Source organism: Corvus hawaiiensis, chromosome 6 (genome assembly GCF_020740725.1).
Source record: "Corvus hawaiiensis isolate bCorHaw1 chromosome 6, bCorHaw1.pri.cur, whole genome shotgun sequence".
Classification (NCBI taxonomy): domain Eukaryota; kingdom Metazoa; phylum Chordata; class Aves; order Passeriformes; family Corvidae; genus Corvus; species Corvus hawaiiensis.
This window is the reverse complement of record NC_063218.1, coordinates 12,280,006-12,307,144: the sequence shown is the minus strand read 5'-3', so window position 1 is coordinate 12,307,144 and position 27,139 is coordinate 12,280,006. Positions and strand designations below refer to the sequence as shown.

At 36.7% G+C, this 27,139-nt stretch overlaps 1 protein-coding gene across 10 annotated transcripts in view; it reads left to right on the top strand.

Moving 5' to 3' along the window:
- Nucleotides 1-26,392, top strand: part of EML1 (EMAP like 1) — a 122,809-nt gene extending 96,417 nt beyond the window's left edge. For all 10 annotated transcript variants that reach the window (XM_048306424.1, XM_048306421.1, XM_048306418.1 and 7 more), the window contains 16 exons: nt 3,833-3,982; nt 5,511-5,580; nt 7,817-7,927; nt 9,726-9,821; nt 10,334-10,468; nt 11,570-11,669; nt 13,788-13,942; nt 15,163-15,288; nt 15,548-15,679; nt 16,959-17,026; nt 18,591-18,679; nt 19,183-19,280; nt 19,406-19,493; nt 19,678-19,773; nt 24,425-24,555; nt 24,843-26,392. In XM_048306424.1, coding sequence (XP_048162381.1) covers nt 3,833-3,982; nt 5,511-5,580; nt 7,817-7,927; nt 9,726-9,821; nt 10,334-10,468; nt 11,570-11,669; nt 13,788-13,942; nt 15,163-15,288; nt 15,548-15,679; nt 16,959-17,026; nt 18,591-18,679; nt 19,183-19,280; nt 19,406-19,493; nt 19,678-19,773; nt 24,425-24,555; nt 24,843-24,968 — 1,771 coding nt within the window. In that variant the 3' untranslated portion in view covers nt 24,969-26,392. The remainder of the gene's footprint in view (nt 1-3,832; nt 3,983-5,510; nt 5,581-7,816; nt 7,928-9,725; nt 9,822-10,333; nt 10,469-11,569; nt 11,670-13,787; nt 13,943-15,162; nt 15,289-15,547; nt 15,680-16,958; nt 17,027-18,590; nt 18,680-19,182; nt 19,281-19,405; nt 19,494-19,677; nt 19,774-24,424; nt 24,556-24,842) is intronic.
- The last annotated feature ends 747 nt before the right edge of the window (nt 26,393-27,139 follow it).

Sequence of the window (27,139 nt, the reverse complement as noted above, 5' to 3'; positions counted from 1 at the left end):
TTATTAATTATGGTATGCATAAGACAAGCTCAGGTTTTTTTCTGGTTCTTAGCAGTAATTTATCATTTTAAACTGTTTTATAAAATGTACACCATTGTCCTTAAGAGGATGGTACATTCAACTTCAGCACGTGAATAAGCCCTGAACTGAGTAGTGCTGTGCAACTGATACATGCTTAGCCATAAAGTTTATAAAATATCATATATGAAATAATATTTGAATTTATATCTTAAGGGGGCTTACACACCAAAAATACCGAACAAGCAGATTTTTTCCACTAACTTCTATGAGTGGACATAATTGCAAAAATCTAACTTAAAAGAAATCAGTGTTTCATTACATACAAAAGTTTTCATATTTCACTTTTAAGTATAATGATAAAATATATTCTTTATTGAAAAAAAGGACGTTTCACTTTTGTATAATCTTATTACATATAATAGATGATTCAAGATTAAATATAAACACAACAAGATCTGAGTCTATTTGTAATATATTATCTTTATTATCTATATTATCATTATCTTTAGAGAGATGATGTCTTCACAAGGTTTTCTGTTTTAAGAAAAAGACTTTTTTGGTCACAAACAATGAAAATAGGAAATTACTTTGTCTTCATAAAAAAAAAGACAGACTGCATATAGTCTTTTTCAAAGTTGTATAAATAGAACTGCATGTGGTTTCAGAATGTTCAGAGAGTTTCCAAAAGTCCCTTTGTATTCACAAGAGATTAATGACAGATTTAGTAACCATTCTTATTATTCCTATTGCAGCTGAGCCTGTAGGTTCTATGCCATTCTGCTGGAACTGCATAGATAATGCATGCACAAATAAGTGAAGATGAGTTAAAAAGACAAAAAATCCATAAAATTAATAAAACAGGTGAGATTAGAGTAGTAAATGCTGCTTACAGCATTTTGCCATCTAACTGTTGTACAAGTTCTCACCATTTCTCACAACAGAATTGAATGATGTCTTTTGTAGCTGTAAGGAGCTCCTCGCTCTGGGGGCCTAAGGATGATACAGGAGAAAGTGTTAGAAAACTTGGTGAAATAACAGAACGCCCAATGATGAAACAAAGCAGAATGTCATTTGGCAGCATGTAGGTGGAACTTGACGTCAATATTTCAGACTATTATAAGAAATTATAATTAGGGTAGGTCATGATTTCAGTCTCATTAGTTTCTCACTTAAACTTATTTAAATGACTGAGCATTTGCCAGATGGACTATTATTTTTAGTTTGAATATTCTTATGTCCTTCCAGGTGTGTGTCCATATACCCAGCAGAATCCTCTCTATTAAGGTTGTCTATGAATAGAAAAGGTGTGAATTAATAAAACGATCTAACTAACCCTAAATGGTTATTCTAAATGGTTATTGAGGAGGAGGTGGTTTTTTTCCAAAAATACTGTGCTAGCTTCTTCAGTTTCTAATTTATTTGCAGTTAAATCCAATAATGATAGCCATACTTAATATTTAGAGCAATGACTAGGTATATGGAAGGTTTAGAAAAATAATTTAAAATAATTTTTAAAAAAGAGGGAGAAGGTAATGCCCACTTTACAGGCTAACAAGGAGAAGAAAAGCTGTGAGCAGGAGCATAAGATAATTTAAGAAGAAAGACTAAGATAGCAGAAAACCAAGCAATATTGTAGACATTCTTTACAGCTGAGTTGGAGAAGCTGCACTGTTTGATTGGAGGGTAATGGAACTGGAATAGGAAAAAACATCTTTGTAGCAGACGCATGTCTAGCTGTGGGAGTACAGCCAGAAATGCTCTATAATGTAAGAATGGGGATAGGGAAACAAGATATTGGAGGTGGCATGGACAAATGGAAAGGAAAGCAGACTATGATGAGAAACAGAAGGAAGAAAATCTAATGGGTATAGATTTCAGGGCATACCAGAACCCTAAAGGGGTGTTACAGTCACATTAGCAGCTGCCCAGGGAAGCTGAAAAAGGTTCACACCTTTGATATATTATCATATATATTAGGACTTGAAGAAAGAAAAATGCTGAGTGATGAAGTGTGAGGGGGGCTGGAGCAGAGGTGGAAAATCCAAGTGAGAAATCAGCACTAGGGACATCAGGGCGGGAGCAGTGGCCTGCCCAAATCCATTTGAGAGCAATTCTCTTGGCAAGAAGGAGGATTGAAACAAAAACTGCAGGCCAAATGAAAAGAAAAGGTCAAGGTAACATTCCCTGAAGTGCCAGCTCAGCAAATCCAAGTCGAAGCCACCAAATCCGAGTGTGGGAAACAGTGAGGAGAAGGAGGGATCAACCCCAGGAGTTTGCATCTGAGAAAGAAGGCTGATAGAAAGAAATTGAGTGTTTGACAACAGCAGTCATGTGAAGGGTTGAATGCAGCATTGTTCCCCACAGGAAGAATAGTAAAGAAAGGAGATTTTCCCTAAAGAATGTAATCTTTCCTATATAATGGCTATTTTTTGCACTGAGATTTGTTCCTTGTGAACGTCTGTGTAATGTTAAGTTCAATTCCTTACTCTAACTTCAGCTGCTGGTTCACTATAAATGTGATTATGCATTGTTGAACTAGGGAAATATTACATTGGCTTCCGTAATGGTATCTGGCCTGAGGAAGAAAAATAAATTTAGACAAATAAAGCATTGTCCAGCAATCTAGAGTAGTAACACCAAGCATCACAGACAGATTCAGATTGATAGTAAATTCTTTGTAATTGAAGATATTGATTGTTTCAGTGTCATCACATTTTAATATCTCAAACTTGAAGAAACTTTGGCTGAGAAGTTTCATTTTATGAGGCTAAAAGCTCTGTTTCTAAATTCACACTTTGATAATTGGGTATGCAGCACTATTTCTATTGCATTTATAAGCAAAATCAGCAAGATGTTTCTTCTAAAATAATTTAAATACATTTACTATTGATCTTATTATTTCAACATTAACATTACTATTTGAGTGGCTTATCATTGACTATACAGAATAGTGCACAAGTATCTTGTTTAGATCATGTAATTGGGGTTTCATTATCTCTCCATATATTTTTCACAGCCAGTTTCTCCATATTGACTGCATTAGAATGCACTTCTGTTTTGCCAAGATTCTGCTAATGCTGTTTCTTTCTGTTCCCATAAAAAAAAAGAAAGCTAAAATAGTTGTAGTCCCTAATGACACTTCAGAAGAATAAAACTACAAAATTTGGCTGAATTAACATTCAGTCTAAATGAGATTATTATTCCTGTCATTTCACTGAATTAATTTTAGATTCATGTTGATATGACTAGCATCAGAATCTGGGCCACTGCCTTTTAAATACTACAAAAATAAATGGAAATGGATGATGTAACCCTTTTATGGTTTTTATCCATCTGGCTGGTCATGTCCACATTAATGAAATCAATCAACCTGCACACAGGGTAATGCAATCAATCCTCGTGTAATGCAGGGAGATGTGCTGAACGACTTATTAGTGTTTCTATCAAGTCTAATTTTTTATTTTAATTAGTCAAGCAGTGTAAATAGTAAATACACCTGGGACAAAATTAGTATTGCCTTAGTCTGGTGTTTATCAAATTCTAGAGGATGCTAAAGGAATAGTACGTCTGCAAATTCCCACATTCTTTGCTATGGATTTTTTATAGGATATGTAGGTTTTAAAGTCTGCAAAGTGCTTCAGCTCTCGACTGTAATAAGGCAAAGAGTTCTGAAGGTTGTCAAGTAATAAAGCCATGCTCAATCCAAGAGATGCAGACTACAAGGACAGAGAATCCATCTTTTTTTTTTTTTTCTTGTTTTTAACATTCTTCATTGATAGACAATGTTATTGCAGCTTGACCAACATGCTAGCTATGGATATAGGGGTCGGGACTGTCGCAGCAATCTCTATCTCCTGCCGACGGGAGAGACGGTGTACTTCATCGCGTCTGTAGTTGTGTTATTCAATGTCGAAGAGCAACTTCAGAGACATTACACTGGTCATAATGATGATGTGAAGTGGTAAGTCATCTAATAACCGTTCTTTTTTTCTTCATTAAACAGTATTTGAGATAGATCCACTCATTTTCATTACTCTTCTTTTAGGATGATTGAACATTATCTTCTTCTTCAGAATCTTCTCCTTCCCATTTTTAAGTAAGGTTGAATTATTGCCCTTCACCAGGGCTTGGGTGCCCAGTACAGTTCCTTTAGGTTCAACCTAACCAGCAAAATAGTTTTAATCTCACCTGTGGTCTTCCTGGTAGTCTTCAGGCTGCTGACATCATGGCAGATAAACTAGACTATAAGCTAGATTTGGTTTGTCTGCTGCCATGCACACATGCCAGATTGGGCTTCAAAGTGATTTAAGTGTGTTGAAGCTCAGAGGTTACTAGATACCGGCAAATATCAGAAATATTAAACTGAAATCTAAATAAACATATGGTTTATCTTGATGGTATCAGTCTGCTTGCACAGTGTAGCTGAAAAAGAGCACCTGGATTATCTGATGGGCCCTAATGTATGAAATGAGTTCGATACCCCTTCTTTAGATTAGGCATTATGAAACACCCATTGTCCCTTAAAGCCAAAAATAGGCCTGATAACCAAATCTGCTTGAACTGTGAGCATGTTTCATAAATTGAATTATTTGTATAATCTGGTTGTTTTACAAGGAGATTTTTACCTTGGACCTGTTCCATCTCATTTCCTTCTTTCAAATTTTCTGTCTCTAGATATTTCAAAGCTTTCAGGTTTATTGGAAAGAGGATACCTTTCTGGTTTGTAAAGCTAAATGAATTATAGCCACAGTTCATTTTGTGTGGTACTTGGCCTCTAGAACTGCATGCAAAGCAGATGCAGTGAAAAAAGAATTCACAGGATTTTAGGACAAAAATAGACTGTACTCCAGACTTTATTATAAATTTTAGGTTGCTTTTCTTAGAGGCATCAGTTAACATTGATCACAGTTTTTAAAACCTCAGTGTTAATTTTAAAATTAAAATTCCTGATTTCTGTATCCTTTCTTAATAAGGGACTTCTTTTACTTTTTGAAAAGCATTAGAGAAAGTTGGTGTCTCCCTATAAAAGTCACTGAATATCTGGTCATACAGTCTGAAGAACACTGTTAGAGTGGCTACATCTATTTGCTCTGTGGGCTGTCACTAGACAGCTCTGATGGGACTGACCAGATCTCTGCAGCCTCTGACTAGAGATACTGAAGTTCGGTGACTTGCTCAAACCAAAACCTTGTACGCTGCACTCCTTTAAACCTAGATGAGGTGAATCCCACACAAGGGAGCCTGGGGCTTGTTTGATACATGTATTGAGGTATTAGGACAAGTAAATTACTGCCTTCTTCAAAGGGAAGAAAAGTTTTTTGAATAGAAGAGCATGCCAATTGTTTTGTCAGTTCTGTTTTTATGTAGTTAAGGTTACACATATGCTGTGTGCTTCATATGACTAAAATAGGGCTATTTATTAGAAGTTCAGGTAATAGCTTGTTTAAATAGATAGTCAATAGCTTCGTTTGGCCTCTTCTCTTTTTTAGCCTGGCTGTTCATCCTGACAGGATCACTATAGCAACAGGTCAAGTTGCAGGGACATCCAAGGATGGGAAAGTAAGTGGCTGCTTTGCTGATGTATAGTTGTTTATATTTTGTAAGAATATGTTATTAGGAAGATACATGCTATATTCTTTTCCTGTTGTAGTTAAATTGCTCTTACATTTTTGGACTGAACCAAGCAAAACTTAATTTGAGGGTTTCTATTGCACACTATCACAGTTACCCAGTTCTATTGTCAAGACTGGTCAATAGTTTCTGGTTCCATGACTCAGACAGACTGAAGATAAGTTTGGAGCTGGTCTCTGAGAGGCATGGAGGGATAAGGCTGCAAAGAAGACCTGAGAGGGCAGAGGGATGTTGGGAAAAGGAAGACATTAAATTGTGCAGTATACAACTTCATTTCTGATCACAGCTGCCAAAATCAATCTACAAAGAATGGGTTGGGGTTGTTTGCTGAAAAAAACTGAACTTTCACTCTTGCCATCAACTAGGCAAGAATATTTTTCTCTCTATTACCACCTGTATTATTGTAAGCTTAGCTGTAAGCTAGGACTTTATTTAAACAGAGTAAGATGAACCTTGCTCCAAAGAGCTAACAAAAGGGAAAAAGAATGGGAGCAAGCAGAGGCAGTAAAAACCATGAGGAAAAAGTTACTCAGCAGAGTATGCAGCTGTTGTTACAACCAAACTATTGCAAACTTTTTGGCAGATGCCAAAGAAGAATTTTGGGATAAAAACTGGGTTATCAATATGCTGACTACTTTGAGTGTTGTGATTTAACCCGTCAGCAATCAAGTACCACACAGCCACTCATCCACCCCCCACACCACTCAGTGGGATGGGGAGGAGATTGGAAAAAGGATAAACCCTGTGGTTTGAAATTAGAACAGTTGTTATTATTATTAAATTTTAATTAGATAACAAGAACAAAAGTAAAGACAACAAAAAGAGAGAAATAAGACCCAAGAAAGAGAAATTATGTACAATACAATTGCTCACCACCCACTGACTGATGGCCAACTCGTCCCCCAGCAGCAATTGGCCTCTCCTGGCCAGCTCCCTAATTTCTGTACTGGGCATGATATTCTGTGGTATGGAATATCCCTTTGGCTGTTTCAGATCAGCTGTCTGAACCATGCTCTCTTCTGGCTTCATGTGCTGCTCCTCACTGTCAGAGCATGGGAAACTGAAAAGTCCTTGACTTAGGGTAAGCACTGCTCAGCAACAGCCAAAACATCTGTGTTATCCACATTATTCTCATCCAAAGCACAGCACTGCACCAGCTATGCAAAAGAAAATTAACTCTATCCCAGCCAAAACGAGAACAGTGAAAAAAAAAAAGAAATACCAGTTATGCAATGTAAGTTTTATATAAAGATAACTTAGCTGAGCAACATAAACCATTAATTTTTATTGTGTGTTGGAGCTTTTTTAACTTACCATTGGATTTATGAAATAAAACCCAAAAGCTTGATGTCTGTGCTTGAGAGGAATTTGGTGTATAGGTATATAAAAACCACTTATATAACCTAGGTACTGTTGTGGCCTTGGGGCTTTTTTATATATTTTTATTTATGTTGAAGGACAGTTTCGCTGCTTGTGAGCAGCAAAGACTCCACCAGCTTTCCCGGGCTGCCCCCTGGTGTCTATGGGAGGCATCGCGGGGCTCCCGGAGCCAAAGGCTGAGCGAGGGGAGGGATGGAGGGAGGGGGGACCACGGAGCTTTCACAGGGAGTTGGTCTGGAGCCAGGATGTATAGCTGGAATCTTATTTACAAAAATCAATCTCGTTCTGATTACTGTTTTAAAGAAGAGTTTAAACATAAAGTTATTTTCCCCAGCCATTTTCATGATGTTAAAATGAATTACATTTTAAAAATTCCTAAGCTTCTTTTCACACTTTTACCTTTTACATTTACCGGAGTTATCTCAGTAGGTACAGGTTAAACTGTTCCTGGGCCTACCAGTAAATCCCATGTCACAAAGTCATCAACTATGTTCACTTCATGATGACTATCTCAGTGGCCATGAACTTCAGTGAACTAATTGAGGTCAGTGGGACCTGAAGTGCTGTACACTCTGGATAGTCAGTCCCAGATATTGGTCCTAGGCACAGTAATCAGCAGACTATTTGTAGTTTGCTTACAGGGGTGACTCTAGAGAAGTTCTGATAATTTTCATACCTTCAATTGTGATAATTTCTTTTTTCAGATGTATTCTCTTTTTAAAAATCCTGATGGGTTTTTGCCATCATTGTTTCAGCTGATTCTTTTTCCGTGTGTGTTTTATAGCAATTGCCACCACACGTGCGGGTCTGGGATTCTGTAACTCTGAATACGCTGCATGTCATCGGAATGGGGTTTTTTGACCGAGCTGTCACTTGCATTGCTTTTTCTAAATCTGTAAGTAAAGTAAATGAATAGTCACATTAAGGCTGTTTGCTGGAAAGATCTTCGAAATCTTTCAAATTTAGGTGACCAAAACAAACTTCCAAGCTGTCTCTTCTCTCAGGTTCCTCTTTAGAGGAGGAAAGCTTGCAGCCCACTTGTTTCCAACAGTTTAGGTTGCTATTAAAGTTAACAATATCTCAGCAGTCTCGGAGATTTACCATATGCTTAAAATAAACTGCAATTAATTTCTTCAGCAGCTGCAAAAATACTTGTGTACTTGAAATTTCAGCATCCCTACTTTTCTTGAATCATCCTATTCTGTTTCTTCCTACATAAGAAATTTACTCTCTCTGCACCTTTTAACCCTCTCACTGTGCCTAAAGTGATTGATAAAAGACTTTTAAAAAATGGAGGCTCCCATAGGAGAATCAAAATCTTTTGCTTAAAAGCAGCGAAAGCATATGGAGAAAGGATTGTAGAAAGTAAAATCCTGTTGTTTGCTTGCTGGCATTATCATTTGAACTCTATCAGAGAGATAAAGAAAATATTTATATGCTGATATAGGCAGCATTTGAGTCCCATATAAAAACTTGAGTCTGTGACCTGGCACGTGCAAGCATCAAAGCGTGCCATGTACAACAGAATCTGTAAGCAGTGTATGTGGTGGTGTCTGGTTATCTTGACAGCATTTTTAAATAGGAGAGGACTACCTGGTGTACTCCCTAGGCAAAATTTACTTCAGTGAAAGTTTCTACAAAGAATTGAAATCCATTGATGACTATGTTTATAGAAAGTAGAAAAGAGAAGGGTGTATTGGGAGAGCTAGTTAAGAATACAAAGGTGAAAGCTAACACAGCTTGACATCACCTTTGAAGGATAAAAAGGAATAGCAAGCAAATGCTCTGTAAATATCCCCCTGGAGGGAAATAGGTGCATAATAACAGAGGAGCACTATTGGCATTTGCCAGAAGAAAGCAAGTGTTTAATATGTTTGCTTTGTGATTTTGTCTTGGCCTGTTCTGAGCATCACTTCCCATTCTGTAGCAGTACTTCTCTCATTTTAGGCAGCCCTCTCTTCAGGTTTCTTAATCCTGTCTCTCATGGGTTGCCTTGGCACAGTTGTTTTTGTAGTTGTGTCTGATGTGTATTGTGGGCCTGAATCATCAGGATAACAACCAAGCAACCTCATATGTAAAAAGACACATCAGAAAAATGAGTACCAACAGGAGAAGGTCTAGGAAACATGATGCATGAAGAAAAAATGAAGGAATTAGGGTAATTAAGATTAGAAAGAGGGATAAATATCGTAACTATAAAAAAGACACTTGTCAGGAATAAGTTGTTTTCTAATTCCTTACTATGTTCTCTGATTTTGATCTATTATACCAATATGAAGAATAAAATTGTTTCATGTGTTAGCAAACATCTGGGAAGAAATAATTGGTTTAAATTGCAAAGAAAGAAATCCAGTATAATTATCAGGAAAAGCCTTCTTAATAAAATAGATAATGATGTAGTTTGCCTTTGGAGTTTCCACTACTGAATATGATAAGAGATCATATTGTAAAGAGATACCTAGCACATTCCTGACGTTTGACTGCAGTTTGCAAGAGTTCCATTTCTAGGTCCCTTTTAAGCCTTGTTTTTCAATGACCCTATAAATTATTATAACTACATGTATAACAGTTAAAGTGTAAATATGTGTAAATATCTCCACTTACACATACGTATTTGATTATTTTGAATGTGTATTTACATGTTCCTCATGTTGTTTGGGTGATGCATTAATATTTCCCATGTTTTGCCTCAGAATGGAGGAAGTAGCCTGTGCTCTGTGGATGACTCCAACGACCATGTGCTTTCAGTGTGGGACTGGCAGAAAGAAGAAAAGCTGGCAGATGTCAAGGTGTTGCAATAAGATATTTTGTACTACTTGCTTGTATGTAGATCTGGTTTCTTGTAATAAAATATCTTTCTGTATTTAACTTTCTGTGCCTTTTTAACATTTTCGCTGTATAAAAGGCAAGGAACATGAAGAATGGGAATATTTTCTTTCTGTTGAGATTATCCCAATAGTTTTGGATTTTTAAAAATTTTGCTATTGTTGTCATTCTAGAATTGATTAGAAAATTCTGGGCAGCAATGATAGGAGCATGTGCAGGAAAAATATCCTGAACTAATCTTTTGTGTAGCAGGTCTCATTACCTGACATGGTTTTGAAGAATACATTTTGATATTAACTCATAAAGACATGAAATCTTTTGACTACAAAGTATTCCAGACCATGTTAGTAAATTAATAGCTCAGAATTTTTCTTACATCAGAAGTATCAGTTTATCTAACTAGAGAACCATGTAATATTGTTTCTTTCCTGTGCATTTTAGATTTTGATACAATGTTTTTCTTTTTCCTTCCAAGTGCTCTAATGAGGCTGTATTTGCTGCAGATTTTCATCCTACTGATACAAATATAATAGTCACTTGTGGAAAATCACACCTTTATTTTTGGACACTAGAAGGGAATTCCCTTATTAAAAAGCAAGGATTATTTGAGGTAAAATATTTCTCTTAATTTTATGTTTATAGTAATGATATAGTCATACAGAACTAAAATTTAATAAGGTTTGAGTAAATCAAAACAAGTGATTGTTATTAAACTTGAAATGTTGCAGAAACTCAGGTGGCATTCATGGTATGGCACAGAGAGTGTTTCCATGGGTAAAACTTCCACATTGAAATTTTGAAGTGCAATTACCGTATTGTTCCTTGTATTCCTTTTCCTATATTCTCTTTGCCATGTACCTCCACCCTACCACCCCACACCCTGGGCAAAATAAAATTACCTTAAAACTCTCTATGATTATCTCAGGTTAAAAAAATAAAAGAAAAAACAAAAGCAAAAACAGAGAGAGTGATAGAGGAGATTTTTATTTTGTCAGAGGAAAGACCCCAAAAAAAATACATCTGTATGAATTTTCTTCCCTTTGCCTCTGTTCTGCTCAGACACATGCACATATGTCGTTTAAACACACATTGAGATGACCACTATTTGGTAAATATAATTTTCATTTCAAGGTTTTGATTTGGTTTTTTTCTTGAATATAGACTAAGCTATACAGCAGTTGCATGCACAACTGAGGGATGTTTGCAGTGACTGCAGATAACTCCAGTGGCTGCTAGTTAACTGCTTGTGGAGTTGTGGCTCCCAAGGATAGTGACAACAACTAAATGCAATGTCAATTAATGTACTTTGTGTGAAATCAGGAGGAGATGCTGAGAAAATGCATTTACATTTTGTTAACATTTTATTTCTCATGCATTTTTAATAGATTTTTCTCTCTTTGGCATTCTGCAGTAGTTGGGGGACTTGGTTTATCTCAGAGCGTTCCTGGTCAAGTGTTACATGTTGGCAGGCTTTCTCACTCACTCTGTCCCCAGCTTGCAATTAAAGGGTGCAGAACTGGGCCACAAACCTCAGCTGATGCATCTTCTGCCCTTGCACAGACTATTCTGTTTAGACTGTAGGAATGTGTTTAACTCTTGTAGATATTTAAGTAATAATAGAGCTGTATAAGACTAAACTAAATTGTCCAAATGCATAAAGTTAAAATCCATGGGTTGTGTGTTGCTGTGTGTATTTTTCATAACCATGCAGAAACAAGAGAAGCCAAAATTTGTCCTGTGTGTGACCTTTTCTGAAAATGGTGATACTATTACAGGAGACTCAAGTGGAAACATTTTGGTTTGGGGGAAAGGTAAGATAAAATTTCACTATTAACTTCAATCTTAGTATTACAGACTGTGAGTGTAGGCTTGAGTGTAAAGCATCATTTTGAGAAGAATAAATTTTGTTTTATCTTGAGCTCTTTGCCAAGACCAGTCCAGCAGATTATGTCTGGATTCTTTTCTACAAAAAGCTAGAGTATCTATACCTAACTGCTAGAGCACAAAATTCTATTGAACGCATTCCCTATGGTCAAATACTGAATCACAGAGCTATGCCAGCATGTAGGGCTTTTACTGATGTAAGAGATGCCAAGAAAAGTTCTTTCCTTAATCATTGGGATAGAAAGAAATATTGTTAATGTAGTTGATGATCTCCAGTCTCCTATACTGGCCCTCTCTACTGTTTGCAGAAATTATGCCTATTGACACATGCTTTTAAAAAGACAACAAACAGCAGTATTTGTTTTCCTAGGAAGTCAAGCTAAAATGTATTCGTATCTAATTGAATTCCTCAGCTTTATTTCAGAAGAACAGATGGATAGGAAGAACTTCTTAAAAAGCATTTTCTAGTAAGAGGAGACCTTTTTTTAGGCAGCAAAAGTCAATGCCTGCTGGAGGGCAAACAGCAGCAACATCCTAAACGTTTACTTAGTGTCTGAGATGCCATGCATGGGAATAAGGAGAATCCCTTAAAGGAGGCCTTATTAGTAAAGGAAGAAGGGATATGCATGACAGCTTTCTCTCATTTACTCAGTGCTTTCTCCCAAGATACTACTCAAAAGGATAAGACCCTGAAAACAACACAGTGAATCAGTTACCCATTTGAGCCTTACTGAGCTGTTTTTGCAGATTTCTTTTTTAATCAAGGACTGTCAGCTAATTATCTCCTTGGCCACTACACTGCTGTTGAAGATAGGGGTGGATATGGTGTTTGTAACTTGGCTTCTCATTTATTTCCCTTTCCTTTTTCCTATGATAATTTAAAGCAAGGCACTTCAACACTTTTCCTTCTAAACTGACTTTAGAAATTGCATAGTCTCATGTCCCTGTTCTTCATTGTTGTTTTGGACTCTCGACAGACAAGGGAAACAGGGGCAGTGCGCTGCTCAGGGGCCAGTTTGCCATCATGCTGGTAGACTAATTTCTGCCTTGACTGCAAGCCCTTCTCCTTTTCTCCCTCTTCTGCCCTTTCTCACAGAAATAAAAGGCAATTCTCAGCGTGCTCAAGATCTCCTCAACTTCTGCCAGCTCTTTAGAGTTGGACAAAAATGTTTTTCTTGTTTTTCTTTCTCAGTACAGTGTACTTTCTATGTTTTCACTACTTTTGACTCAGAGCTCTATGTGCAAGAGAGGGCTGCTTCCACCAGGTCAAAGTATCCTTAGCAAAAACTTCTCTTAATAGAAATCAGTTGTACCTGACACATTATATGCATAGATGTGGATGAAGGAAAAGGCAATTGTTTTTTCCTAACTTGCATCAGCCCCTCTTTTGTGCTAAACATCAAGTTAGCCAAGCTTTGATGCAAGGTGCACATTTCAGTAATAGAATCACTAGTAATCATTTATTTGCACTTCAAATGGTAATGATTCACCAAATTAGAGATACTTAATCTAATGTAGTTGGTTTTGAAGGTGTTGAGTCTAAGAAGCTACATGAACAAGCCAAGTTTACCAATAGAGAAGTACAGGCTCCTCTGGAGACTGATCAGCACATTCTGCCAGATATACAAGGACCTCTAACTTAGTCAAATTTTGGTACAAGTTCAGGATCAGGAGGCTGTGGATTATCTTTGGAGGATAAAAGTGACTGGGTTATGGTTTCTTTGCTGATAAGGCGTGTAGTGCTACTGCAGGTCAAGTGTGATGTGAAATTATTTTGCTAAACCCCCATGGAAGGTTTAAATGAACCTATTTTACTTTGTCCTTGGCCTGGACTGAGTATGTATACTTTTCATTTTTGAGATGGGGGGAATATATCATAAGACGTATTAATTCAGCCTCTTCTGTGGGTCTGTGTGTTTTGGTCCAGCATTTCATGCCCACTGTTATCACTGTTTAGATGCAATCCTTGACAGATAGAGAAATGGAGAAAAAAGGAGCTATTAAGCTGAGTATTTCAGTAATAATGTCTTTTTTCTTCTATTCAGGTACCAACAGAATAAGCCACGCAGTTCAAGGAGCACACGAGGGTGGAATATTTGCACTGTGTATGCTGCGAGATGGCACACTGGTATCAGGAGGTGGAAAAGACAGAAAGCTGATATCTTGGAATGGAAATTACCAAAAAATTCACAAAACTGAGGTGATACGGCCTATCTTGAAATTACTTTGCTACTTAAAATGAAATCCTCTTGTCCTCTGAGCAGCTTTCTTAATCATTTTTTTTGTTATGGATGTGTATTCTGTGGGAAAGCAAATCAATGGTAAAATACAATGTTATCATATGCTGAGTTGGAAGGGATCCATCAGGATCATCGAGTCTGGCTCCTGGCCCTGCACAGGACTTCACAAGTTTTGAGTCCTCAGGTCGTTCCGGTGATTCTCTATTCATTAACATAGTATTTCCTTTCTAAGTTCTATGGTAACTGGAACACAAATCTTGTGTTCATATCTTTCTGTATTATTTCTTCCTTTCTTTGCATTTAATAATGTGAGGTAATGTTTAACTTCAGCATATTACAGTATTGAAATGGTTTTGTACTTTCTTCTTTCCCAAAATGATGTGAGGATTTTTTGAGGGTTTTAATACTTAAAGTTGATGTTGCTGTTTTTTGAATATGATTTAAACAAAATTTGAAAAGTAATCTAGTTGCTATGTAGAAACTTAAAAGATTAAAGCAGAATTTGTTTGGACAGAACTACAGTGACTGTTTACATGCTGAAAGTAAGAGAAGAATCAGCGTAAAACTCTGAGGAAGGGCTTCAACTCTACTATATAATAAATAATAATATTAAGTGTTGCAAATATATATGCAACTGGAATGGCATGTCTGTTTTTGTAATTCAGTTTTTAACACAGCACAAGGTACATGCTTGTTGTGCTGTTTCTAACTGTGGTGTCCTTCTTTTTCTCTTATTTGTTGGTATTCCTTGTTATTTTATATCTTCCCTTGAACTTTTATTTTGGAGATTTGCACTGGCTCTTTCAGAACCTAGGCTGCAATTAAAGAAACATTCATTGCAAGAAAATACTCTGAGTAGAAATGTTTAGTCTGATATCACAGCTGCAATTAAATTCTATTGAATTAATGTAGCATGAAGGAACCTTCTGTGTTTCTTGAAATACTTGGTTTATCTGAGTATTCTGTAGGTAAGGATGTCTTGTCTTGCAGTGTTACAGAAGTTACTGAGTTGATGCAAATTGTTATAAAGTTTTGCAAGACAGGTACATGTATTAATGTGTTTCATTTTTTCTCTCTGCAATAGCTATTAAAAACACATTTGCTGGGCCATGTGTCTTTAAAAATGGCAATACTTGACAAATTGCCTGACTTATCTACCCTTTGGCTGTTATGACCACAGATCCCTGAGCAGTTTGGTCCAATAAGAACAGTAGCAGAAGGAAAAGGGGACGTTGTATTAATAGGAACAACCAGAAACTTCGTCCTACAGGGCACACTATCAGGAAATTTTTTCCCAATTACCCAGGTAAGCTGTGTTTCCTTATGAGAACACTTCTAAGTGTGTAAGAGCAGTAAAGATACTGCTTAAAGTTAAGTTGCATAAATATGCATCTATTTGATTTATTATTACAGTACTTTCATCAATAATCATTATAAATATGTATCCACCTAGAGCTAACGTATTTTTGAAATGTCTTAATATGTAGTTTGGTCATTTTAATACTGTTTAAACATGTTTAGTTTTGATGGCCTGTCCTTGTCAAAAAACATATCTGCTTGTGTAGGGTCACACCGATGAGCTTTGGGGACTTGCAGTCCATTCCTCTAAGCCTCAGTTCTTCACATGTGGACATGACAAACACATTACACTCTGGGATGCAACCACTCACCATCCTATCTGGAACAAGATTATAGAGGTATAAATTTATTAAATACAGCTCTCCTGTTATAGAAATTCTCTAGTAATTTTGGTTTTTTCTTAAGATTATTGAATTTAATATCTTAAAATACTAACATTGAGGGGAAAAATCATTTCATGTTAACCTATTTTTGTCATAGAGATCAGTGTAAAAGCTTTTTAATGTAGCTATTCTGAGTACAAGTTACATTAAATGCACTGTTTGAACCTCTGGTTTATTCAACGAAATATCTTAGCATTTGCTATGAAATCATACTTTTAAAAAATTAGGATATTTTCCTTTCTGGAATGCTGTAGTGTTTTAGAAACTGTGCATAGAAATCCTGGATCTCAAAAATTCTCTGAAATTTTCTTTAGAGTTAGTAATTCTTTTAAATTAGTCACTTGCTTATAATTAATGAGAATGTCCTTTCCACCTAGCCTCTAGGGCTAGTAATCACCAGTTACTAAAAATATCAACAGGTTTACTAAAACAGCTACAATGTGATACTGTTTTAAAATACAGAAAATTAAGGACACAAGCATTTCCATGAGATAGATAACTAAACTGGGGTTTTTGCTTACATTTTCAAATTATGTTTTAATGGTATCAGAAAAAAAAAAGTTATTTCTATTGGTTTTGTCTGCTATAACTTGAAGAGTTCTGGACCTCATTCTTCATAACTGGACAAGTGTTAGAAAGAAAATGCTTGCCTTGTTTTTTAGGCATATGTTTAAATTGCAAGAAAAACACTAGAATTTTACAAAGTAAAATGTTTTAAGCTTGCATACAAAATAAGAAACCCAGTTTATACCCTTAATCCCCCACTGAGCTGCAGCTTGGCAGGTGCTGGAAAAAGGTGTTGTTGTGTGTAGGAGTTAGGCTTTATCTCTCCTGCAAAGTGCCACATACCTTTGTTGGATAAGGGGATTGTTTGTTCTTTAGTCTGTAGGTAAACTGCAGCTTTGATGCTTAATTCTCTAGTTTAAGAAGTTATTTTTATCTCTTACTTCTTTGTGATTTGTTGTTATTGTTATGAAATCACTTGCCAAGTTATTTTTAGACAGTAAAGAAGAGATAACAGTGGCCTTGTATAGAGGGAAAATAAGTTAATTGGATAATATTTCAATTAGTTAAATTTTTTTGCCTCTCAAGTTTATATTGAAAGAGAAAAAAAAAAAAAAAATCAACAAGAGAGTTTTACTATGTTCCAGAGGCAGATAATTGAATTGTGTTTTTGTTATAACTTGATAACTTGGACTGGTAAAAAAGTGTGCTTCTTTCTGAAACATTTTAGGATCCAGCACAGTCTTCAGGTTTTCATCCTTCAGCATCTGTCGTTGCAGTAGGGACGCTGACTGGAAGGTAAGATGTGCAGAGCTACACTTTGGGCACCAACAAACACTGATTTTTCCAGCTCATGTCCAAGTTCATGTTCTGGCTTTGCAGATGTATGCATGACATATCTTTATTTCCTATTGATTTCTATTGAATGTCACAGTGAAATTTATTTGTATTGCCTTAGTGCCTAGAAACCCTAGGCTTGGGCTAGCACCCTGTGTTTGCTGAGTGTTGCATGAACAAAGAGATGGTTTCTGCCCTGGGAGAGTGACAGCGTAAGATCAATGGGAGCAGGACATTTAGAGAGGGCAGGAAGTCTAGGTTAGCTGTGAGACCAAGCATGGAGGCAGGGAGATATTGTCACCGTACCAGTGACCTCAGTGTTAAATCTTTGTGTCCACTGGGACAAATGAGAGGCTTGAGGAGTCTGAGATAGTGGGTTAACTTTGCAGATGTGGAGAGATTTCCTCCGAGGCCTTTAGGGCTGCATGGAGGAAATCACGTAGAAGAATTTTGTGTGTTGGAAAATGTAGCAAGTGGTTCATGATCCCTAATGCAGTGACAACCAGAGGCTTTAAAAAAATTTGGTGACTGTTCCACTGTGCTAGACATAGTGTAAAAATGCATATTAAGAAACTTGTTCTGCATGAAGAGTGAGGGGTAAACAAGGCAGAGGAAACTGAGGTGCAGGAGAGTATTTTTCACAGGAGGTTGAGCCCTTGGTCACAACAGTGGCAGCTGGTGGGTTTATGTGTGGCTGTCTCTCAGAGGAGGGACTGCCTTTGCCTAACTTCATCCTGTCCTTTAATGTCACTTGAGGGCAGACTTGGCTGTTAGTAATGAAAACAGTTCCAGTTCACTGAGAGCATATAGGAAGCTTGTAGGTTATGAGGCAAGCTTGTTTCAGATTGTATGTCAGTCCTAAATAAAGGACTGACTTTTGTTACTGAATGTACTTTATTTACTAAATAAAGGAAAACAAAAGGAGAAGCTTTGAGAGGAATCTTTTCTTTGTCTTTATTAATCTGATTCAAGTATTGAAATGCAAATTTTATCTTTGTCCTTTCTACATGTTTCCACAAACTAATTTTTGGTTCAGTAAAATTAATTAATTAATTAAATTAAACTACTGAAAAAATAATAAATTAATTCACTTTAAAATAAATTACCTCATCTCTTTCTTCTATCAGTAGATAATGGTCCTGATGCTTGCTTGTGTTTTCCCTTGCTCTAGGATTTAATACAGGCATCAATTTAAACATCAGCATAGCATAAAGGAAGGTCATTAAAGGAGAAGGGAGATCAAAAGCAAAGCTTACTTTATTCTTATGCATGACATATTAAAACAAACTAAAATCTGAAGATTGCTATTGGGGTCAATGCCTGATCATTTTTATGCTTAAAAAAGATGTGAAAGAAACTATCCTTGTGTTAAAGTAAAAATAGACCAAACTGAGTAGCAGTTGCTGTTTTTCTCTTCTTGGTATAAAACTTATGCTATTTTGACAGAAGAAAAGTTGGTCAAGATTACAGTAGATTTAAATTCCTTATGGAATGATTTATTGGCCTCTTTCTGTGTTTACAACAGGTGGTTTGTGTTTGACACAGAAACAAAAGACTTGGTCACTGTACACACAGATGGAAATGAACAGCTGTCTGTAATGCGTTACTCACCAGGTTTGAGAGCATTTATTTACTGGGGAAAAAAAAGGTGTTGAATTTTTTTATTAAGTTAGGGGTTGGTTTGTTTTAAAATAATTCCCTGCTTGCCATACTGAAGTTGAAAATAAGTGTGCCATGAAACATTGGCAGGACTTTTTGGGTGGTATCTAAAGTTCTGGTTCTCTTTTCCCTCCCTCCCCAATGCATTCAATATGGTTTCACTGTGAATAAGGGAAAAGAAAAAGAAAAGACTTAACTCTGCAGGTCGTTGCAATCAGGACAGATGGACTATAGCTGCTTCCAGAAATGTTATGTGTTTTTAACAGTAATATTTATTGTATAAAATTGCTGTTTTGTAGTCTTGAAAGATACATCAATATGCAACTGGAAAATTAAAAATAGAATTTCATGTTTTCATTTTTACAAACAGTTCCTCTTGTCTGTGGCATACAAACTTTTCAAAATTAGCCTAAGTTCTTTCTTACAGGAATAATTGCAGTACACTTTTGTGTTTATAGATGGAAACTTCTTGGCCATAGGTTCCCATGACAACTGTATTTATATATATGGTGTAAGTGAGAATGGAAGAAAATACACTAGAATTGGCAAATGTTCAGTAAGTAACCTTTTTTCTCCTGGTTCAGTATTACCACCCGAAGTGTATTTTGTAGCACTGTATTAATACTGTCACATTGAGACACACTGTTAGTGCAGTTAATACGATATTTTTCCTCTTTGTAGGGTCATTCCAGCTTCATTACTCATCTGGATTGGTCTGTTAATTCACAGTATCTCGTGTCTAATTCAGGAGACTATGAAATCTTATACTGTGAGTAAGAATTATATTTAGTCCTTTCGTGCAAAGTTCAGGCAGTCTAACACAGATTTAAAATTTAAATGAGACCATACAACTGCCAAGATCAACCATATGTTTTAATTCATCTGGTGTAATCAGAAATCTATATAATTTGAGAATGAAAAATGTTGTTATGTGGGGTTTCTTTCTTTTGTAGGGATCCCCTCTGCTTGTAAACAAGTTGTGAGTGTTGAAACAACTAGAGACATAGAATGGGCCACTTACACCTGTACTTTAGGATTCCATGTTTTTGGTAAGTATACTTCCTCTTACAAGCTCTTACCATTCTTCTTATTAACAAACACTTGGAATGCCAACTTTTGCTTATGAAACATGACTATTCATAATTCAGGGAAAAATACAGAACTTCTGTTATGCCATTTTTATTACAATCTGTCTTCTTATTTCAATCCAGAAAGACTCTGATTTAATAGTCTTGCAAGCTTCAAGTACAAATATCAAATTACAACATAAGTGGGAGATAAGGAAAAAATCACACACTGCCCTTTCTGTCACAGTAGAGCAGCTTCTCATCATTTTTAATTTAGAGTACCAGTCCTGTGAAATTTTCATGTATTTAGGCAGCTACTGAGTTGAACCCCCTTACCAGAACTGGTTTCATTTGCTCTAGTTACTGTGCAAACACAAAATGGATTATAGTCTCCCTCATTAAGAACTTATCCTGTATTGTGATACAATCTGTAGCAATTAAATTGGGTGAAAGGAATTCAAAAAGAAAAACAACAAAATCAAACGGTTTGTTTCCATGGGACTTCTCTTTTGCCAGTTTTGAAGGATCCACTTTCCCCAGTGTAGTCTGAAGCTTTGTACTCATTCTACAACGTGTGCAGAACTAGACAGATGGTTACAAACATTGAGTACAAGAAGCTTCAAATTCTTGAGTCCTCAAGAGAAAGTAGGAAGCCATGGTAGAAGTTCAGAGAAGAGTCTGGTTTAGTGTAGGTGGTAAACAAGGAAGATTTGCACCCATGTCTCAAGTAGAATAGATGCAGTGATGTGTTTGAAGGCAGCCAGAAAGGACATGTTTTCAGTGCCTGAAGATGCTATGGCAGTAGCAGTATGCTGGGAAAACACATTCAAATTTTCTGTCATTTAACTGACAAGCAGTGCTTGGATATCACTTGGATATCACAGCATACAGATTTAGTAAAAGCAGGCAATCCTGGATGATTGGCTGCATGTTGACATAATATATGTTTCATTTAAGGGATGGGGGCCCTTATGGAACTATTAACATGTTTCTGGGGTTTGAGTACACCTGACACATAGTTACAGAGCTACAATGTCTTTGCATTTAGCATCACAGGTTCAGATACTCTGAGATGTTAAATACTTTATGTGAGGATTCCTTACTTGTTAATTCAGATTCATGCAAAAATACAGTGCTGTTGGAGTCTGGGGCTGCTCTTGGTGCATAGAAAGTCAGAGGAGGCATGTCACACCTGAGAGAGATTTTCCCCATGCCTTACAACAGATCAGCTTTTGGAGACAGACCATGGGAAAAATAATCTACTGAGCTGAGAGGAGAGATGACACTGCTAAAGCTGAAGTGTTACAGAACCCAATGCTTTTTAAAGTATTTCTTTAATAAAAGACGTACTACAATTTGATTACAAACCCAGTTAGTGCCTACTGCTCTCAGTAGGGAAGGAGTAGTTTGGGAAGTTGAAATAAGTCAGATATTTTCAAAGTATCTGAGTTTGATGAACTCTGTTATATCCGTAAAAAAAACTGATTAGTGTCAACTTGAGACCATTAGTACTTATTTTCAGCACCTCACAGAGAATAAGCAAAGTACTGAAAAACTGGAGAATGAATGCAATATCTGCAGGATCATATATCTACCTTCAGAGCCCATATGGAGAGGCTAAAGTGCAAAGTGAGTGGCTAGAATAATAAATTGAAGAAGCACATAGATTATGAGTTGGAAACCAGTCCATTTTTATTGGAAGTCAATCAGTACTTCGGGGCCTCAGAGCAGTCAGTTAGAACAGTCTTCACATGCTTGCTGGGATCGCTCTGCTGGACACAGAAGCAGCAATCACAGCATCCAGGATGTGAGCCTTCTAGAATATTGATTTTTCAGTAGCTACTGGCTGACTGAAACTAGGGATATTTTCTGCCTCTGGTAGAACCACATAAAAATCACAAAATATGCATAGCACCCACAGATCAGCATAAACCAACGCAGGGGGAAAAAGGAACACTGGTCTGTTGAACACCTGTCTTTGAGCATGGGAACAGATTAGTCAGTCTGGAAGTGTTTAGAGATGATTCAACTGAAAGTCAATAGCATGTAAAGAAGTGAGCTTGAGGGAGGATATTTTAGTGATACGAACACCTAAATGTGAAGGAGCAAAGACTTTAAAAGCACTTACTGATCTATAAACTCTTTCAAGAGCCAAGTGCTGCTGGATACACAAGCAAGGTATCAGTTCATAGCACATGCCCAGATTTGAAAAGAACAGTGTTTGAGGTGAAGGACAGGAACAGAAGAAATCTAAGATACTGTACAAAGCCTGACAACACTGGAAACAAAGCAGAGCTCAGACTGGTTGTGTTCAAAACCAACTAGAACACTGTAAATTGAATAATATGTTTGTTTTAATATATTTATTAATAGCATGCACAATAAATCAGCATGTAAAGCTTGTAGGTGGTGTAAAGCTCAAGGATTAGCAAGTTGTCTTGAGAAGTAGAGGAGTGGTATGAAAAAAGGAAGCAATTCAATAGAGCCAAAGAGGAGGCTCCACACTAGAATGGCAGAACCCAGTTGTACAAATGCAGAACAGATGAGAGTAGATCTGCACAGAAACATCAGATTACTCTTGCATACAAACTGAACATGAGTCAACCACATTATGCTGTTGTAGGAAAGGCAGATACATTAGTGGGATGTGTAATGAAAAGGATGCTGTGTGAAATGTGAAGCAATCATCCATCTATCAGTATCTGCTTCAGTCACAGCTGGAATGGCTGCTTCTGGTTTTTGCACATTGGACCAACAGATAATGTTCTGACTAGCAAGAATAATTAATTATCCATCAAAATATTGTTCTGGGAGAAGAGATGTAATGAATGAATTTTAGAGAAGAGGAGGAAAAAATAGCATGGCATCAGTCTTCAAATGAGAGAAAGAAAATGGTCTCTTTTACGTGTCTGCAGAAGATGGGAAAAAATAAGGACTACTTTTTCAGCAAGGGGGATTCAATTTGCATATTCATAAAAACTGATAGTGAGGCACTGGGATAAATTTTGAAAGAAACAAAAGATTCAAAGAAAAACCCTGCTATTATTCTTTCCCCATTTCAACATGGCAGTCTTGTTTCTTTAACCATTTCCTTCAGGATTTATTTCCAGCTTGTCATAGTGACCTCTTGGGAAGACTCCTGCATCTTTTCAGCTAGCATTTGATATTCATACAGCCTCCTTTTTGCCAAAGCAAATATTTAAAAGAGCTTTTCTGTCTGTTCTGCATGTCCATAATTCCATGAGTAGCAATTACCGTTTCTCTTTGCAGCTTCCATTTCTTTGGGCCTCTTTTACTATCGCTGATCTAGCAATGAGGTGTTTCCACACACATCAGGAAAGTTAAGAGCAGTCTACAAATCAGACTTTGTATTTTATTTACAGAAATTTGTAATTCCTTAAAAAGACATGGAATCACCTGCTTGTAGTGAATTGCTGTGCAACAATACAAAGGCTGTATTTGAGAAGAATCACAGTGATTGAAGGATAGCTGTTCCCATGGTGCATGGCAAATGCCTGCTGTGGGGTTAAAAGTATCCCAAAGAAGGAGGAACTGAGTGTGCCTGTCCTGCCTGCAGGAGTTCTTAGGGGAGTAGCAACTCTCTCACCCTCACCTGCAGCAGCACCAGAGGAGGAAGGTGCACTCGAGTGGGCAGGGCTGCAGGGGCACACTGCAGAGGATGGGTGTCTAGGACAGGCACTGAAAATCACAGCACCAAGACAAGGCAGGGGGTTTGCCAAGTCATAATGGCAGAACACATGCTGTGACTGAAGATGACAGTGGTCTCTGAAAGCTTGGTGCCCCTTATGTTGAGTAGGGATTAGATAAAATCTAAATTAGAAAATCATAACAAAAAGAAAAAAGCCCACAGTACTTCATACAAAATCCTGAAATTTCAATAACTGTGTGGATTTTAGTAAAATTGCAGTTTATTACAGGCAAGTATTCAGAGGCTTTAAAGATGTGGTGCACAGATTTGGTCTTTGCACTGTTGACCTTAAAGTTTAATTTTAAGACACCACTTTGTGCAAGAACAGCAAAGAGTACAGTATGAGGGGAAGGAAGAGAAGTACTTACAGTATAACAAAAGCATTTAAAAACTGTATAGTAGGTTCTTCAGTTTCTTTTCAAAGGATCTTTTAATTAATAAATAATAATTTGAACTATATAATGTCTTGTTTAATAGGTTTTAGACTTTAGTAATACAAAGAAAGTGCTTTTGGATCATGCTCTAGTCTAAAAAACATAACCCATGTAATGTGAAAAAAGTGTGTTAACGCATACATAAGCAGAAAGGAAAATAAAAGCAGTAACTCTTACTTTTCCACATAACCATATAAAAATTCTTTCAGGCTCAGACACATGACTGTCGTTCACCAGAATGCTTTTTCTCAGAGTAAAAAGCACTTTGCTGACTAGAGGGAATAAAGCATTTTTTTATGTGCTTGATTACCTATTAGGATCTGGACTTTAGCTGGTACGGAAGTAAACATTCTGACTCAGGTGCAGTTCTTTTTTTTTTGGTTTTTCTTTTCCTTAAACAAGTCATCCTTTATTAATATTTTGACAGAAACTTAGGCTGTCACTTTTATTTCCATTATAAAACCCTTTCATTAGTCCCTCTGTGTTTCAGGTGTATGGCCTGAAGGTTCAGATGGTACAGATATCAATGCTGTCTGTCGATCACATGGAAGAAAACTGCTATCAACAGGAGATGACTTTGGCAAAGTACATCTCTTCTCATATCCATGCTCACAGTTTAGGGTAAGATATTTCCCAAAACTTTACTCTTGTAGTTTGCACAAATGCATTGAATGTTGTTTTCCTAAGAACAAAAAAAAAAAACCCCAACACATTAAAACAGGAAGAATGGGAGCATTTATACATCTAAGGCATTTATTTAAGGTTGATTGGGACAGTAATTAAATTTAAAAGTTAATATTAAAGTACTTTAGGAGAATGATGTGATGCCTTGGTTTCATTGTCACATGAATGTTCTAACGAGATGCTTTAATGACAGCTGCTATTCTCACTAATATGGTGTTTTCTAGGCTCCAAGCCATGTGTACGGTGGACATAGTAGTCATGTAACTAATGTAGATTTTCTCTGTGAAGACACCCATCTCATCTCCACAGGAGGAAAGGACACAAGTATTATGCAGTGGCGAGTCATTTAAAGGAAACATCTGCATGAACATACACAGTTGAGTTGACCATGCACAGAACTTATGTATAAATTGTATATTTAAAACTTAACAGTATGTTTGCAGTTTAGCCTGGTCACTGTGATTTTTGTTTAAAAAATTCTTACAAACCTCAGGAAAATTAAGCCCTGTGCTGGTTACCTTACTCAGTCTAGTATTTTTTTTCATTGTGTCACACCTTAAGAATGATCGTTCTCTGTTGTACAATATACAATGCAGTACAAGATTAATATAAGAAATGTGGCTTGACAGTTTGCAATACAGTGGTATCAGCAGAATGTGACTATCTTAAATGTTTTCTATAAACACTGCTAAACTGGTCACAAAAATGCCTTTCAAAGACTGTATATATGTGCTTATTTGTTTCACTATCTACACTTTGTACTGTATATCTCCTTATTTAGAAAAATCTATGACAATGTCAAGGTATTGAACTGTTTCTGCTGGAGACTGATGAATAGCTACAAAAAGTATAAACTGCAATGTACGATGCAAAAATTAGTGTTCTAGACCTGAAAATGTGAATGCTGGTGAATTTGCATTCTCTTGGGAACAGCACACCGTGGGTGTCACCCATGAGGAGTTGTGTTCCTTTTCCAATGAATCAGCAGGCTTTGTCCCAGTTTGACCTGAATTTCTCAGCAGGGCTTACAGATGTCTGTGTGGTTCGGGTAGTCCGTAAGAGTTTAAATTAAAAATCTTTTTACTTGTATATGAACAATTTCTTTTTGAAAACAAAACAATAAAGCTTGGCCACATCCCCATTATTGGTTCATATATTTAACTAATATGTATATTAATCAGCATGATGCTATATTGTACATGTATAAGATTTTAGCAGTTCATAACAAATGGTAAGGCCATCTAGCTTTACTTTTTTATGCTTATGGATATTGTATATTTGTATTTTAAGACCAAGTAGACCAAGTCTAAAGATATCTTTTTAAGTGTACCATAAACCTGCAGAGGGTAAAGGAAGACTTGGAAGCCTACATGAAATATTAATGTGTAACTTCTGGCCCCTGTGTTTTGTGCATGGATGGGTATTTATAGTATGAAATAAGATTGTGTTTTGCAATGAAGTAACAGTGGAGGTGGTATAAAATGGTTAAGAAGGCCTTATCAATGTTGATTGTGACACAGATTGAAATGTATCGTTTACTATGAGGAATGTATCCGAAGAATTTTAAAAGAGGAGTTCTAAGTGGACTCAAAAAAGGTAATATTAAAATTTTGCTTGTAATGGACAGTAAATGTTAATTCTCTGAACTCTAAAGCACTGGTTGTTTAGAGTGATTGAAATGAAATTGAATCAATAAATTTTGAAACTTTTTTATTACATCTCCAACCTCCTACACTGAAAGTGCAGGACACCAATAAACATGTATTAAAGTGAATTCTCAATGCATTCTTCCTGTTTAGTAAGGTATCTTTATTTAAACATGATATAGAAGAGACAGCCTTTTACTTAATAAGACACATTTGTGATTTCTGAATTAGAGATGCATTTGAAAACATTCAGCAATAAAATCTAGATTTTGGGGTACATAATTTCATGTGTGACCATGACCCTGGGGACATAATGACAGTGCATACCTAGAGAGTGGAACTCCAGCTTTGCAGCAGGGAAGGATACACCACATGCTCTCACCTACAAGCTGCCTTGGTCCTGCCTCCCAGTACACATCTCCTGTTTCTGGGTACTCAGCTGGTGGAATGTTGTTCACTGCTCAGAGTTATGCTCATGGCAAGAGCTCCTGACAATTTCTGTGTTAGTAACTTGTCCTCAGGCAAGACCTTTGAAGGCCATGGTTTCAGGGTCATTTTAATCAGGTGTTACCTGTCACTGTCACTGAAGGCAGAGGTCTTTATCCCAGCTGGTTACTTTGATCCCATGCAGTAGCAAAAGAGTTATTGTGGCCATAAGCAGAACCCAGCTGGGACACAACAACTAATGCAGACAAAAACCCTGTTTCCTCAGTTTCCTCATCTGATCTAGCTGTGGAGCTGCATGAGTGCTTGTACTGAGTTTATACAGAGAAAGGAGCAATGTAGAAAAATAAATGGCCAGAGAAGCACCAGAACAACTTCTTTTAATAGTGATGTTAATCTCCCTCTTCTTGAAGTGTGTGAAGCTAAAGCAT